Source organism: Colossoma macropomum, unplaced genomic scaffold (genome assembly GCF_904425465.1).
Source record: "Colossoma macropomum unplaced genomic scaffold, Colossoma_macropomum, whole genome shotgun sequence".
NCBI classification, from domain to species: Eukaryota; Metazoa; Chordata; class Actinopteri; order Characiformes; family Serrasalmidae; genus Colossoma; species Colossoma macropomum.
This window is the reverse complement of record NW_023494787.1, coordinates 23,500,629-23,517,453: the sequence shown is the minus strand read 5'-3', so window position 1 is coordinate 23,517,453 and position 16,825 is coordinate 23,500,629. Positions and strand designations below refer to the sequence as shown.

The 16,825-nt window shown below is 39.5% G+C and overlaps 2 protein-coding genes across 2 annotated transcripts; both read right to left on the bottom strand.

Annotated features, from left to right (window-relative positions):
• Positions 1–670: 670 nt before the first annotated feature.
• nkain1 (sodium/potassium transporting ATPase interacting 1) lies at positions 671–8,243 on the bottom strand. Its single transcript, XM_036566558.1, has 7 exons — positions 8,166–8,243; positions 6,379–6,516; positions 6,060–6,140; positions 4,670–4,867; positions 4,159–4,219; positions 3,935–4,016; positions 671–1,901 (listed from the first exon to the last, which is right to left on the bottom strand). Exons 1-7 carry the CDS (start codon positions 8,217–8,219, stop codon positions 1,892–1,894), a joined length of 624 nt encoding a protein of 207 aa, XP_036422451.1. The 5' UTR covers positions 8,220–8,243; the 3' UTR covers positions 671–1,891.
• Positions 8,244–11,188: 2,945 nt separating this feature from the next.
• snrnp40 (small nuclear ribonucleoprotein 40 (U5)) lies at positions 11,189–16,771 on the bottom strand. The gene is made up of 10 exons (XM_036566554.1): positions 16,535–16,771; positions 15,371–15,500; positions 14,869–14,962; positions 14,527–14,692; positions 13,230–13,352; positions 12,995–13,115; positions 12,785–12,867; positions 11,756–11,817; positions 11,538–11,641; positions 11,189–11,417 (listed from the first exon to the last, which is right to left on the bottom strand). Exons 1-10 carry the CDS (start codon positions 16,643–16,645, stop codon positions 11,368–11,370), a joined length of 1,044 nt encoding a protein of 347 aa, XP_036422447.1. The 5' UTR covers positions 16,646–16,771; the 3' UTR covers positions 11,189–11,367.
• Positions 16,772–16,825: the final 54 nt, after the last annotated feature.

Below are 16,825 nucleotides of genomic sequence, written 5' to 3'. Positions count from 1 at the left end.
CCCCTGTTGTAAAAAGCGCTACATAAATAAACTTTGCTTTCCTTTGCTTGCTACCTCCAATCTCATTTCATTGATTGGACCTCAGGTTTGCTAACTCCTGATTCCAGCTAGCTTTCATTGAAGTCATTAGCCTATGAGGTTCACATACTCTTTCCAACCTACACTGTGAATGTTTGTAGGATGTTTTCAATATAGACAAGAACAATACATTATTTTTGTGTTATTCGTTTAAACAGATTGTGTTTATTCTTTATTGTAACTTAGATTAAGACCAGACCGTATTGTAAGACAACTTTATACATAAATTTAGGTAATGCAGGTAAAGTTTGAGGCCAAATTGCTATTCAGCTATTTGTCCATTATGCATTACTGAGTTCAGCTTTTGCATGTGGTTTTCTCAGCTGATAACATACACTTTGACAGGGTGGCTTCATGGTGTCAAATGATCATGTGTACCTTATTAAGTAGTCATTAAACCTAATTAGATCATGTATGAAAACAGCTATAATGTGACATGATTCCCAGTTGTCGATCCTGTACTCAACTGTGTTCTCATCCTATAGACCACCAGAACAAATAAGCATTGCTTTCCCAAACATAACTGCATGTGTGGGTCATTACTTTGTAAAAACAGACCAGTTTTACTTTAAAGAGACACTTAGACAGAGCGAATAATCTAGAAAGAGTTTATTAGTTCCAACAACTAACACGCTCTCCAGATGTGACCCTCACACACACACACACCCACACACGCACTCACTAGCCATGTACATGAACATACATTCATTGTAAAGTTGCTTACAAATAAACATTTATGGCTACTCACATTCACCATGTGCACAAGCACATACTTTTAGTCCACACTCACACGCTCACAGTCATACAAGTGAGGGCCACCCTGATGTTCATCCTCTCTACAATCAGCCTTATATTTACATGCAGAAAATCCTACTACATTCCCTGACTAAACAGCTAGCCCACCTACAACATTCATCTAACACATTACACTGTATTGGATTAAGTCAAAGTATAAAGAAACAAAAAAGTCTTCTCCCTGACATACACACATACTGCAGAGCTGAATGGGCAGCTCAGACGAGAGATCAAAGTTTACCTGGGTCAAAGGTTATCCTCCTTGTGAATACACTAGAAATACACACATGTATACACACAGACGCACACATGGCAATAGAATCTGTTGTAGTCCTCACCTCTTCCCCCCACAATGCCTAGACAAATAGGCAACGCAATGAGGCTCTAGTGGCAAAGTCAGTTACCTTTCTGCGCTTCCTTTCTTTCCCACTCCCCCAGGCCATGGGCGAAAGCACATACTGAGGACACACAATACTGTATGTACTCAACACTAACCAGGTGTCTGTGATCATCTAATTGAAAATTGTGCAGCACACAAAAAAATTCAGCATACTGGATTTATACCGTATTGTGGAAGCATCATGGTAAGTTAACTTCTGTAAGCTAACTCACGCTATAATCAGAGTGATGAACTGCCATGCACTATGGCTTCGAAAGGTCACCATTACTTTCCAAAAAGTGAAAAACAAAAAATGGAATTGTACTCTGTGGAAGAGATCTTGGCTCTGTAGTTTTCTGAATATACCCACTTTGGGCAATATGTTTGTGCACTTCAAAGTATACTGAAACATGCACTTAACAGTGGCAGTACAAGCTTTAGCCCACAGCCTCTCTCACGGTCACTCACTGAACACAGTGTCTGTACTGCAGTTCATTTTTCTGCCAGCAGAGGGAGACAGTTTCAGAAACACAGAGACTGAATTTTGTAGAACTATATATCCCACAATGCACAGGACGGCATCGCTCAAGAGTTCAGCAGCTGCTCCACTCAAATGCACGTGGAAGTGGATCTGTGCTCTTATCCAGCCCTAAACCAAGAGATTGGTGAATGAAAAAAGTGACATTGAGACCAGCATAGAAAGGTTAGTTTGCAGACAATACATTAAAGTTGCCTATCTGAGGTTCTGCCCAGCAGGTGGTGCTAATAAGCAAGAAACCCTACAGAGTAAAGTCTGCAAACCCATAACATCTGGCTGAATTTGTGATGGTAACATCTGCAGTCTACCTGGTGGTGCTCACGTACCACAGAAATATCTCACAAGTATATACTTCTGTAGAAGCAAACTACTAAAAGTGCATCAGGGTTCCAAGCTTTGCTGAGAGCATGACAATAAGCATTTAGTGACCAATGTTTATAAGTTTCTAATGTATAATGTATGTACATAATTACATTCCTTCATGTACATTTATATTCATTTATATATTTGAATGTATGTTATGTTTATAATGACATAATGATGTTTATTAAAAGCGACAGTCAACTGGATAGTTAGCTGCTACGCGACCTTAAACAAAGCGATATTTCTTATAAACCTTAAAAACATCATTGCCATGTAATTCTCACTAGAACTTTTCAAATCATGTAGTTTCAAAGCATTACTGACTTTAAAGCAGGGGTTCTCAACCTTTTCTATCCCAAGGCCCACCTGTTTATAAATCCAAAGAATAGCGGCCCACAGGAAAACTAAAATCAACTTTTTAAATGTAATTTTCTTTTTCTTTTATTAAGTGTTAAAACTGAAAACCTGAGAATCAGGGCCTGAACAAGATCAGATTGTCCGTTTTGGCTCAATCACAAGTCCCAAAATTTGCAGTTATGTTAAAAAATATATTTGCAGAGATGGTAAAAAAGAGGAAAAAAGCAAAAAGAATGGAAGTGTACAAGGTGGAAGTGCACTGTGATTTGGAGCTGCAGTATATTGATTTTTCACTAAAAAAACTTCACTGCCTTTAGTGTCAAGATTTCTCTTTAGTTTTAATGGTATTTGTGATTCATTTGAAATAAAATTCACACCATTCACCGGGCTTCAACAATACTAATAATAAACCATACTTTGCCTGGCCAAAAATACGTTCTGATCCATGAGCCAAAATCAAACGCATATCTTCACTATTATTTTACAGCAGGTCGTGGTGCAGAAAAGAAAGCCAATGAGGGTCTGTAAAGAGTGAGACGTTAGAACAAGCAGATTACACTGATGGTACAATGCCGACATGCTCCTGGAAGAGGAAAGGCAGCTCTGTTGATGAATTCCTTCATTTCATTATAGAATGCTTCCCACCAGCAACCAGGGTTTGTTTGGAAGTGGACCACAGTTCAGCTGTCTGTTACAGACCCGAATATGGGTGGAGGTTTCACAGATGTCAAAACGGAGCAAACTAAAGAAAAAGTCTGATATGTCCTCACCAAACAAGGTGGGTGTGAAAGCGCCCTGAGAAACTTCTCCATCTCTGCCTCGCTAACTGTCTGCATCATGCGCCCGCAGCTGTGTTGTCTCAAGTTGATGACATGCAATGTTTTTATTTATACATATATTGGTTATAATTTAAGAACTTTTGCTCTTCGATTCTTAAGTTTATCTTTTTTACCCACTTATGTTTTTATGATTTAAAGTTACATTACCTCTACGAGGCCCTCCACGAACTACTGCCTCCCCAGAGTTCAGGCCTGCAGACCACTACAGGGTGCTGCACGGCCCACTGGTGGTCCATGGACCACACGTTGAGAAACCCTGCTTTAAAGGTCTGGGGTTTACCACAGTGGGCCTGTATAACCTTCTGCTGTCAACCATTTTCCAGTTCATTTTTAAATTTCCAACATTTATTTTAATTATTGTTATCAGAATCCTTTATTAATCTGTAGCAGAAGAAAACAAAAGTCTTCTGCTGATCACTGATAGAAAGCAAATTTTAAAAACTTCCTGCTCATCTCCTTTTTTAACCCATCCCCCTTTAAATAAAGATAAGCTTGCAACACACTGAAATCACTTTTAATATAATTAATTCTACAGGGTTAGGTTTGTATATTTGTCATTATGAACATTATGAAGAGGGCACTTACGTGTAAAGAGGCTGCAGCTGTAGGTGGGAACTCTTTTGTGGAGGCTGGTAACCATAGGAGTCGAATCCACCGATAAAATCAACTGTGAGACAGATAGGAAAAGTCAGAACTGAAGTATCTTGAATGCTTTATGTGCTGCCATAAAGCTTTTTATAAAAAACGATTGGAGAAGATATGATATGAAGATAAAGCAAGGCAAAAAGTGTTGAAAACATGGCACTTACAGCTGTCCTCATCATCCAGGAAGACTTTACTAACATAGCAGGCATATACGAAGCCAAAAAGCTGAGGAGAAAGAAAGAACCATAGAAGAAAAATAAGACACTCAACTAAATGAGTGAAATTTATTCAGTTTAGCAGAAAATGCTGCCTGAAGTCAAAAATGTACTTTGACTTAGAGTTTGGGTATAGAGAAAAACAGTTTGATTGACCACTAAACAAATGTTCATACAGTCCTTCCTTCATCTCAAATTTAATAGATTATTCAAGACACGTTTGTTTTCCAAAGTTTGCTTCTTTAGTTTTGCACTGGATCTGCAATGCTAATGTAGCTAACAAGTAATAAAAGTCTGTCACCCAAAATTTTTTGACATAGACTTCTAAAGATTTTATTATTTTAGCCTCACAGTGCAAAACTCAGGGAAAATTGGGAAAATTATGTGTTTTCCTGAACTATTTCTTTAATGATTGTGTTAGAGGTGTTTTTGAACAGCAAAAGCAAGGCGAAACACTCACTGCGAGGAACACTTGCAGGGCGGAGCTGACCACCTCTATGTACTGGTAGTCCAGCAGGCAGCCACTGACTGTGATCACATGGTGGTCCTGTGGAGCCAATGGCGAGTCAGGCACTGTTGTAACTAAGCAACCAGGCCCATTCTCCATCCACCAGGAGCGATGTAAAGAGGTGTTAAATGTCATCAGGAAATCTCTGTTCTACACATAAAAAAAAACATAAATCCAACACAAATAAGTACCTGGGTTAAAACTCTTAGGACAGCACAAATATGCTACAAAAACAGTGGAGTCAATTAGATTTAATCATTTAATATGCATATATTTGGTACCATTGATAGAAATGTTTGAAATGTAATCAGCCGTTAGGACTATTGGTCTAAGTGTTTTTGAAAAGCGAATTCTGCTTGGAGAGAGCTTGGATAGAAGACATACTGTCACATTTTTGAAAAGGTTAGATATTGTAGTAGATCATTTCTGGTTATTTTCCAGTGGTCATGAATGACATTGCATGTGTTATTCATTCCTAATAAGTCAGAAAGTGCCACCTAAAAATCCAGCTTTTCAAAATATGTGTAGGTAGGCCTCATAATGAGCACTATGAGCATTAATGAGACCACTGCTAGACATGCAAACATTTGGATTATATATAGAGTCGGGTGCTCCGATGTGGGAATCTTTGGCTGTTCCACAATATTGTTCCACAACACACAAATGTGACAATGAGCATTGTTCAGATGTGACAATGTATCGTGGAGAATGAGCATATTAATTATGACATCAAACGTAACTGAATTGTCTGAGCACTAATCAAGAACACACATTCTTTAGTAGGCTGTGTGACAAGATAGATACAATCACTTTTCTTCACTTGAATTTTGTTTTACATTATCAAGAGAATATCAAATTGCAAACCCAGTACTGAGAATCAAATTAACTTGTGGGCCAACATTACACCCCATTTTAATTTGTTATTTCTTTATTATTTGTTTAACCAGGCTAGCCACGATTTAATTAAAATCTATCTGCTATTGAGTTTAAACTATTGGTCAAATGTAATAATCTCTTGTAAATTCAATTATTTTAAAAATGTTTTGCTGATATCAATACGATTCTGATATCACTGTGCATCCCTAATACAGAGGTGCATGAAAAACCATTTTCAGCACTGAGACACTTGGGGTAGAACTGAAAATTTAATAATAGCAACATTATGCATTAATATTTCAGAAGATGACACAAAATGGATGTTCAAACGTTCTTATCCCATCATTACTTTTTGAGTGTTTCTGATTTCAAATTCTGTTGCAAGCAAAGTGAACATACTCAAATGCTGTGCTTACTCAAATCTGGTGTTAATACAGACTGAGCCAAACCTTCTGCTTCCACTTACTTGAGACAGGTGGCCCACCTCCAGGTAGAAACAGATGATGAAGGAGTTCCAACCAACCCAGACCACCAGCCATACTGCGTACTGAGAACGCACACAAGGATAATGCAGACTAACTATTACAAACCACAGAGATTTAGACACCATATGCAGCATTGCAGTAGAGAAGCAACTCAGAATACTGGCTTAGAAGAGGGTGTAAATGACTTCAAATCAAACATGCTCTACTCTCTGATATTTTTTTTGTCTGGCACCAATTCTGTCTGTTCTGCCTCATGTCCAAATGTACATCTGCCTGCACGAGGGAGCTGTGTGAACTTACCAGTATAAGATATCGAGAGCGGACCTGCACCGTCCCGAAGACTCCCAAAATAACTGCCATGATGTGAAGGAAGTTGGCCAAGATGGGAGCCCACTGATAGCCCAGGAAATCAAACACCTGCCTCTGCAGCGCAGCCAGCTACAAAGACATGCATATACAAAGGTAAAGTACACTAATAAATTGTCAATTATAAATCACAATACATTAAACGTATTTATACATTTGCACTGTAGACTCTAAGCACCTGTGAAGTCCTACTGAATACACTGGCGGTTGTTTCTAGTAGTTTAATGACACATTAAATAGACTTGTTCTAGGTGCACATATCCATCAAAAATTTGAACAGTGCTAAAAACAGTAGTACATGAGCCAGTGAGGATGTAAATAACCTCCCTTGTAAATATTTAAGCTTAAAATTGACATTTTTCTCACAGATGAACTAACAGTATGTTCTTCCAGGCTTCATGGTGAACTGGATACTGGCTTTTTTTTAAGGCAGCCTTTATGGCATACTGTTGCAATGCTGGCCTGGCCTACATAAGCAGACTCCACGTTCTGTTGGCAGCCCTGGCCAAGCACAGGACGTCTGCTGTTGCTGGCTCCCATTAACAGCTGAAGCTCAAACAAGCCACACGCATCCAAGAAACAGACAGGCTGCCTGGCACATGCACTGTGAACCAGCAGGGCAAAAAGAAAAAGAGAGCAAGGCTACAACAGAAAGAGTAGAAAAATATACCACCCTGTCAGCTGTGAGTGCATTCCTCGCTTAATCAAGGCAACACTGACTGGCATCAGACTCGGCTCAAGTGTCAAACTGTCTGCAGCTAGGCTCAAATCGACCGTAAGCTTCTAAATGACTGACGTGTGATAGGAAAAAGAAACTAATAAGATTACCGTTCAGTGCAAATTGGGTGTCTGTCATACTTGTCCAGTTATACTCACCGTAACCAATCAAGTATTTGTGGATCGCACAACCGAAATGAGCCAATAAAAGAGGGCCAATAAAACACATTACTCTATTTAGGCCGGGGGCAAATAAATGCAAGATTCCCTTCTCTCTCTCTCATACACACACACACACACACACACAACACACACCACACACACACACACACACACACACACATGCAATCCCACAGCCCTCCGCTGCAGCTGTTTCCATGGAAACTGCCTGGAGCCCCAGCCCACAGCCCTATGAGAAAAGAGCCCCTACCTCAGGAGATCCCTCATGCGTGCACACACACACTCCTTCGCCTCCCAGCAGAGTCTTAGACTCACAAATCACACACACAGATCTGGGGCATTAAGTTTCCAGAGTTGTGTACCACAACAATTCAATTAGACACTGCAGAAACATTAACTAGGGCAGCCACCTACCTTAAGACTTGTAAGGCCTACTCCCCTTCTTCTACACTCACCTCGCAGCCTAGAGCCCTCACACACATTTACTTAAACAATCACATTTACGCTTTCTAGGCCAGTGGTTCTTAAACCAGTCCTCAGGGACCCCCCAGACAGTTCATATATCTGCTGTATCCCTATGTGTTTTGATGAAGGCCGACTGGGGTCCCAATCTGTTTTCATGTGGGCTGTCTGAAGGTTCCTATGTGTTTTGACGCGGGCCGTCTGGGGGTTCCTGAGGACTGGTTTGAGAATAACTGTTCTAGGCTCACCTACAGAGACATTCACTCATTCACTCACTCTCTCCTGCCTCTCCTCTCCTATACAGACACATACTGTGGGGGCCGGCTGCTTCCACTTAGGCCACCATTACACATTCCTCTTACCAGCTGCAGAGAGCAGATGACCACCAGCGTGCACCTCCCGTCGCACCGCCCCATGCTCTCGCGCTTGAGGCACGGCTTGGGCCCCGCGAGGCGTCGCGGAAACGCGGGATCCCCGGTGAGCTCCAGCGTGGACAACGCGCGCGAGCGCGGCTCCTGTTCCAGCGCCTTTAAGCGGTCAGTCAGCACGTCAGGGAGCCCGCCGGGCCGCACCCACGCTTTCCGTGCCCTGGCGTCTCTCAGCAACACCGCTGACCATAATAGCGCCCGTGTCCGGCGCTCCGGCCACCCGCGCGCTCACGCCGAACCGAACCGCAGCGCTTCTGCCACGCCTTCATTACGAGAGAGCACAAAGGACAGAGAGAGAGAGAGAGAAAGAGAGAGAGAGAGCTGACACATTTAACTCGCAGAAATCAGCATCATATGATAGGCATCACACGGAGCGCGAGGAGGAGGAGGAGAAGAAGGAGGAGGAGGGGTGAAATGGCGCGAGGGGCAAAAAATAACGCAAATGCAATCTGCGCGGGACACAAAGCGCCTTTGTGACTCACCGAGTCCGCCGCGCGTGCTGTCTGTCCGGTGTCGGTTTCCTCCGGCGATGCGAGAGACGGATTTCAGTGCAGCTGGAGCATCGCGCGCCTCCTCCTCCTCCTCCTCCTCCTTCTTCTTCTTCCACAGTCCCGCTCAGGCTCTTTGTCAACACTCGACAGGAGGGCGCGAGAAAGGGATTGTGGGTGGAAACCGGCCCCTCGCGCGCGCCCGCCCGCCTCCTTCACGCCGCTACACAAAGGAGGGCGAGACACGCACGAGGCGCAGCGGCGAGACTCGAGCCGACCGGCAGAAGCGCTGGTGAAGGTGAAGAATGAAGCTATGAGAGCTGATATATGAGCTGAGCGGACGCGGCGCTGCGGTCAGACCCTCTGAGGGGACTGTGATTCAGACCTGAGCGGCGCGGCGGTCACACCGGACTGAGCTGAGGGGTCAGTGGAGCAGCAGCTGCTTCTGGTGCAGAGATACTAACTAAATTAATCACGATATTTACCGATTATCTCACAGCAGCAGAGACGATATCTTCAGTTTGCGTCAATAAAGTTAAAGGGAAAGTCCACTTATTTTTCAAAATTCTTGCAAACAAAGGAATTCAGAGTGAGTCGATGTAAAATGGACTGTTCTGAAGAAATTTACAGTCAGACTTGTTCGCAGTGGTGGTGAGAGGAACCAGACGACTGAGGAGTTGGCTGATGCCTGGGACTTTGTTTTAAGACAAGATTTTGGCCTAAAACATATTAATAAAAAATGGTGGAGAGGTACATACAGGGTGTTGTAAAGTAACATATTACCCAAATAAAATGTTTTTTCCCCCAGATGTACCACTATTTTAGTTGGATTTTAGATGATATATAAAATGGTCCTATTTGTGTTGTGGACATTGTGACTTCTGGTTCCTATCACCACCACTGTAAAGAAAATCTAATTCAGTGTCTCTACAATTAAACATTTCACATCAAAACACTCTGTTTACATCTTAATTAATTATACAGAAATTTTGAAAAAAATCGAAGGAATTTCCCTATAATGGACCCATTCTACCTGAGTGAGGCTTAGTGTTAAAAGAATGTCTTACCCATCTGACATTGCTTGTTCTGACTATTTGTCACTATTATGTTTTCTCCATCTACAATGACACCAAAAGGAACCTTACTACTTAAATGTCAGCCAGATATAGCACGTTCAGGAAAGGAAACTTTTCATTTACAAGAAAGGGAAGAATGTGTACAAGATAAATAGAAAGTAACACCAGTATCAACAGGGGGAAGAGATAAATAAATAATTGAATAAATAAATATTTTTACAATTTGTCCAAAAATAATTCACAGATCTGGGATGTTTTTATGGCATTTTTGTTGGAGGAGATTTTTTCAGAAAGGAGTACAGTGTTTCTAAATCTATTAGAAATAATTTAGTTAGGTTTAAATTTCAAAAGTCTTGCCTTGTGAAAATTAAACCTGCCCAGCATATGAATATAAGATATTTCATATTATCTAAATCCTTATAGCAAAAATGAAATAGAACCATTTATTCAGATATGTAAATTAGGTGAAAGAAGAAAATAAAACTACAGATACCATTCAGGAAACCTTTAATATGAACAGAAATAAAACAGATGAGGAAGGGTCTCATCTTCAATAAAGCAAAATGAGCGTAAAGGAGGAATACGAATAATGCTATTTAAACAGCTATTACATCATTATTAATAATTATTAATATTCTTATAATGTACTTTATTATGAATCAAAAATGTTTTTGGAAAAAATGTATATTTGTACAAAAATAAAATAAAAATCCTAATCAGTCTTGCTCCCTGCGACATCTAGTGGCTATTCCCCACTGCACTGCAAATCAATACTCAGTTTAGTGAGGAAAGAGAAAAGTTTCACAAGCTCACAAAACCTTTGGTTACTGTACTCTGCCCTTTATAAGATGACATATTATCTGTATTCTTGTTCATTATTCTTATTCATATTTCAGAATATACATTTAACCCTGTATCATAAGCAGTGGGAGGTAGTAACTAATCCATGGATTTGTGCTTTCCTGAATTTTTCATTTAGTATTATTTCACTTTTCAAGTATGTTTGTGAGAAAAGGAATACATTTTTTTACTGTTACATCTTAGTTAATATTGAACTACTGATTCCTTTTCTGTGGTTAATTTTATAACACTACATTGGTGACAGCATCCGTACTACTATAAGATTAGTCGCACATCAATTTTTGGAGCTTTAACGTTTTATGTTAGACCAGGAGTGCATCCTTCAGTTGTTATGCTGGTAGATGCTGGATGTACCGAAAAAGTATCACTGAAATTACATAAGTTACTCAGTATTTAAGATTACTTTTGATCTGCTACTTTTGGACATTTACTCAAGTTGTTTTTTGGAAAGGTACTTTTCTTTTAACATGTCATTATTTTACATAAGCTACTTGATCCACTTCAGATTATAAGAGAATCACACTGTGTAGTGTAACATTTCTCAAAAAAATGAGTTTATTAAAAGCATAAAAAACGTTCCCACATCTTCTCCATGGTTATGCACAGTTTCAAAATGACATTTCGCCAAATCATTTAAACAGCTCACTCTCTCATTCACTCACACACAGACACACACACACACACACACACACACACCCACACACACACCCGTTACTGGATCTCCCCCATGTACAGGCGCTTGTCACTGGATCCAGAGAGAACTGTGAAAGAAAAAAAAATCTTGCTATTACAAGGAGTACGACAGATTTACAAACAGTCTCTCCAAATTCTCTCCAAAATCTGGATAAGAGGATGAAAGAAAAACAAAGAAAAATAATTACCAACAGGCTCCTCAGGATGGAAGGCCACCTCATTGACTGATCCTGCATGACCAGGGAGCTTATACAGAATTCTACGAGAGGTCGTGTCCCAGACATAAACAAACCTAAAAACAAACATACAGAGTAATTACACAGTGTGTATATATATATATATATATATATATATATATAAAAATAATATACAGTATACTCACCCATATGAGCATATAGGCACTTACCTGTCAGCGGAGCCTGCCGCTATCTTACTCCCATCTGGTGACCATGAGCAACGCAGAAGATTCTTGGGACAGAAGGACAACAGAAAGTCATAAATGCTCAGTGTGTGAATCAGTTTCACCCAAAAACACAATAGCACACTGGACAGCAAGCAGTCATTACAGATTATATTAAACAGATAAGAAGATACAAAAGGTTATTAGACACGCAGAACACGAAGAATTATACAAAACAATATTATAAATTAGTAGGCAACACAGACATCAAAAATGTATAAGTTCAGGTCACACATTCCTCTGTGTCAGATTTCTGACTAACTGCATAGTTTTTTTTTCCACCCCAAATGTCTATGCTCTAGACACAAACACACTACATAGCTGACTGCTTATTAAACTAAGTAAAATAATAAAGCATATTGAATATTAATATTAAATCGTGTTGTATTATTATGGTACAGTACTTTAATATTTACCAGTAATTTGTTGCTCTGCATTACATAAAGGGCCCATATCATGGAAAACTGAGTTGTTCTTGTCTTTCTGAACTATAAGGAGTTCAATGTAGTATATAAACACTGCTAAAGTTTCAAAATGTACTGTTCACGCTACTGTAAACTAAGATACACAAAAGCCTGTTTTGAAATCATTATTTTTTTGATGTCACAAAACCCACGTATTTCTATATATCCACCTATTCTTCTGACAACAATTTAGGCCTGCCCATTCACATCGAAGTTATAAGGAGGATTTTATCCCAAACTACTCATTCAACGAAGTACAATATAAGGCTCATATTAATTAAATTATTTAAACTCTGAAATGGTTATCAATCTCATCTTTCTACAAAAAAAATACAGCAAATCTTTTATTGCATCCATAATATTTAAAATTAATACTGAATGGTGAAAGACCAAAGATTAAGTGTCCTAAAAAATTACGCTTACTAATAAAGCAAAATCTCAAACCGCAAAGTGCAGTGAACCTATCAAATGCTGTGACCCCCTTCACACTTCCTGAGAGAGCAGGGATTACCTTCTCAAAGTTGTGGACATTTCCCTGGAAGATCTTCACACATCTCTCCTTTGGGGCAAAAGGACGGATATCCCAAACACGCACTGCATCACAGACAACACATCATTAACAGATGAACAGATAGCACCCTCAATATACAGAGGAGTAAACACCAACACACTCTTCATTGCATTCACACTATCTCTCACTCTCTCTCTGTCAGCAACTCACCACTGTTGTCCATGGAGTTGGACAGTAGGTAGGATCCCTCTGAGCTAAGACTGAGTCCGGTCACTGAGTCTCCATGGCCCTGCATGCTGTAAATCAGCTTATTCTGCCTCAGGTCCCACACCTGCAGCAAACACACACACACAAAAAAAATAAAATGAAATACACTGTCATCCAATAAACAAGGCAGAAAATAAATATTTCTGAAATACACTGATGTTAAGTGCACACACAGTACCTTAATATCATTGTCAATGCCTCCTGAAATGATCTGGTCACTGGTGTCATTGAAGGTCACACTCAGTACCTGGTACGTGTTCTGGAATGTGTGAACTGATGCCTTTTTCCTTATGTCCCAAAGCTTAAAACAAACACGGGTAGTTATTAAAACATGGTATGTAATGTATTAGTATTTATAATTACTTTTAATAATAACAATAATAACAAAAATTAAGTTCTAATTTTGTTTCCTATTCCATTTCCTAGAGCACCCGGATTAGACATCTTTCCTCAGTACTGCTTTTAGTACCATTGATTTTCTCCTTATCAGGCACTGTAAAAACCATAAAGCTATTGAACAATATGCCCTTCTCTTATTTCACCCCATATAAGAAAGATTTCGATTCTATCTCTTATCATCTCCATTTAAACCATTAAGTTGGATTTATATTGTGCACATAATATGATAATCTCTGTAATTCTTTATCACTCTTTCCAAGAAAAGAGAATAAAAGCCTTGTTTTTCTAATAGACATTAGGTTTCCACTCAAAATCTGCTGACAAATGAACCCATACAAAAATAATCAAGAAAAAAAAAAAATGTAATTGATTGTTATTTGGTTTCTATATTAGAAACCAAATAATGCAAAACTGCTTCCATTATTAAATAATGAATCTTTTCTCCCTGAGTTAGAACTACTATGACTGTAACGTTTAGCCATATGGTTTGTGAAAATATGAATAAGTTGAAGTAAGGTGAGTTGAAATGTCACATTTTAAACAAGCTTGATAGTTTTTACTTTTAAGTTACAGTCCAATCAGCCAGACTGCTATTGGTCACGTGATTCCTGACTTAATCTGCAATCTAAGAGGAAAAGGAAATTGAAATGGGAACATCTCTAAATCTTTAGCAACTTTGTCATACCAACAACTAATTTTCTCATAAATCTCTGTATTTTTGTAATATTATTAACAAGTTTCTTTCCAGGACAACACTTCAATGCCTTTTAAAGCATTTCATGGTGACTCTGACATGTGTTCAGGATAGTCTCTCAACATTCACGCAAATATCTTAAACTAAAAGAATTATACTGGCTTAAAACTCACAGTCACAGAAAAAGAATATATTTCTTTACATTATATATATATTTAAAAGTGGGCTTAGGGTACGTGTGTTAATTGATAGCTATTCCCCTATGTCCTTAAAGGATTCAACCACATGCACTACAACAAGGAGACAGACCGCTTATTATAAATACTCATTCTGATGACTGGGTTAAGCAACACATGATACTGAGACATGTTTTGCTTGTTACCTTCACTGTTCCGTCGTCACTGCCAGTGCAGGCAAGCTGTGGACCACGACGGGCAGGAAAGCAGGAGTTCACAAAGGATGTGTGGCCTTTCAAACGCTTCACACGCTCTCCTGTCTCACTGTCCCACACACACACAGTCTTATCCGTACTGGCTGAGAAGAGCAGGCTGGAATAAAAAAAAAACAAAAAAAAACAGACACATACACATCTGAAAAGGTATTCAAAAGACAACTTGGAATATAAACATATCAGACTCTGATTTTTGAGACCATTAACACAGTCAACAAAGTATGAATCTGATCTGAGGTCATCACTTTATTATGCTTCTACACACTTACATACCTGCCATCTGTATTGTAGTGAAGCTCCATCACAGCTCCACTGTGGCCTTTCAAAGTAGCAAAGTTCTCACATTCTCCATACACACTCCATAGCACTGTACAACACACAAACAACACTCCAAATATTACTCAACTCTTCATCAAATACCTGACACATGTGAAGCAACAACTAGTGAGCATGCCCAATACACCAACGCTTATCTATGTAGAATGTGCATGTTTAAGAGCACAAGCGTCCTCTACTACCTCACAAAAAAACAGCACAATTGGGTCTTTGATTGCTCTACTGTCTGAGTCTAGCCCACAGCAGAATGAGAGCAGACAAATCCATTTTGGTAAGATTATATTTGTTTTTATGCCTTTGTGTGGCTCTCAGCAAATTTAATCAGCTAATCATCATCATCGCTAGCTTACATCATCACAGGACATAAAATAGTAAAGTAACACAACAATAAAGCAACACAGAGCACTCTCCCCCAATATGCACAATAGCATAATCTTACAGATGAGGCGGTCATATCCTGCAGAAGCTAGAGTGGCTCCATTGGGATGAAACTTGCAGCAGTAGACTTCTCCCTCATGCCCAGACAGCAACATTATAGGAGCCTGCAAACTGGAGCTGCGAGGAGGCCCCTGACAAACCAAAGACACAAACATATTTAATTATACATACTGTATTTTAGAAATCAGAGAGCAGATAAAATCCTCATTAGTCATTCAATAAGAGGCTTTTTACTATGGGATGTTTAAAAGTAAGTGTATGCCTTGAACATTGATTTGTGACATATACAGAAACATCTGAAAGGCAAACTATGAATGAATCAATAAATAAAAATTCTGACTGAAGCTCACTAAGTACTTTTATTTAACTGCTGAACATTGCTCAACTATACAAGCCTGTATGCAACAGTGTCAGTAGAGTCATCTTTGTTTGTATGGTTATAGTAGGAATGGGTGGTTCAATACTGGAGTATCAGCACTTACAATGCTGGTGTTTCTTTCTTTTTTTTGCTTTTGAGAATCGATCCTCAGAGGAAAATATCAAAAATAAGTGTTTTCTTTAACCAGTAAGCTAAATAAATATCTGTTGTGCAACAGAACCTGTGTTTATGCTAAAAAATGGAAAATATATATTTCTTCTTTTTACTTTTTAATCACCCGCGACCCAGAAGGATAAGCGGCTTAGAAAATGTGTGTGTGTGTGTGTGTGTGTGTGTGTGTGTGTGTACTTTACTTTTTAGCACTCTTTTTATTGTACTGCGTTACAGATTTGAATTCATTTTGAAAGGAGGCAAACACTTTTTTTAATACTCATATACTATACTCTATTCTACTCTACTATACTATCTATCTATTTATATACACAAGCTATTTACAGCTTCAGCATTGGATATAAACGGTGTTGGTTACCTTAGCAGCTTGCTAACTATACATTTTCGCACTTCAGTAGTATTCCACTGTGAGCCGCCCTGTGAGTCGTTGTTTACTCTATCGTTAAATGTTTATTTTCAGTACGAGGCTGAATCTGACTTCCTATTTGGCGGCCTCTTGTTCGAATTTTCCCGTACCACCTTAAATTGTGCAGCACTTAAGGTAGAACGGGAAACTCTGAATAAGAAGCTGTCGAATACGGAGCTGAGCTGATCTCGGCGTGTCGCTGTCTTTACCATGGTCGCGATCTGCTGGCTCTGCGCTGCGGCCACCAGCTCGTTTCTGGGTCTCTTCACAGCGGCGGGAACCAGCGCCATGTCCGCTCCCCGCTTCTTTGGCTCGATCATTGTTTGAAGATGGTCTTCGGTATAAGGAGAGAACGAGATAAGTCAGGATTAGCGGCTATTTCTGTTTCGGTGCGAATTCTTATGAATGAATCTGTTCACTGTCCACCATTAGCCTCGCGCTGGAGGTGAACTGGAAACACTTCCGGTAAAATCGAGGCTTTGATTGGTCCGTTGATGCTG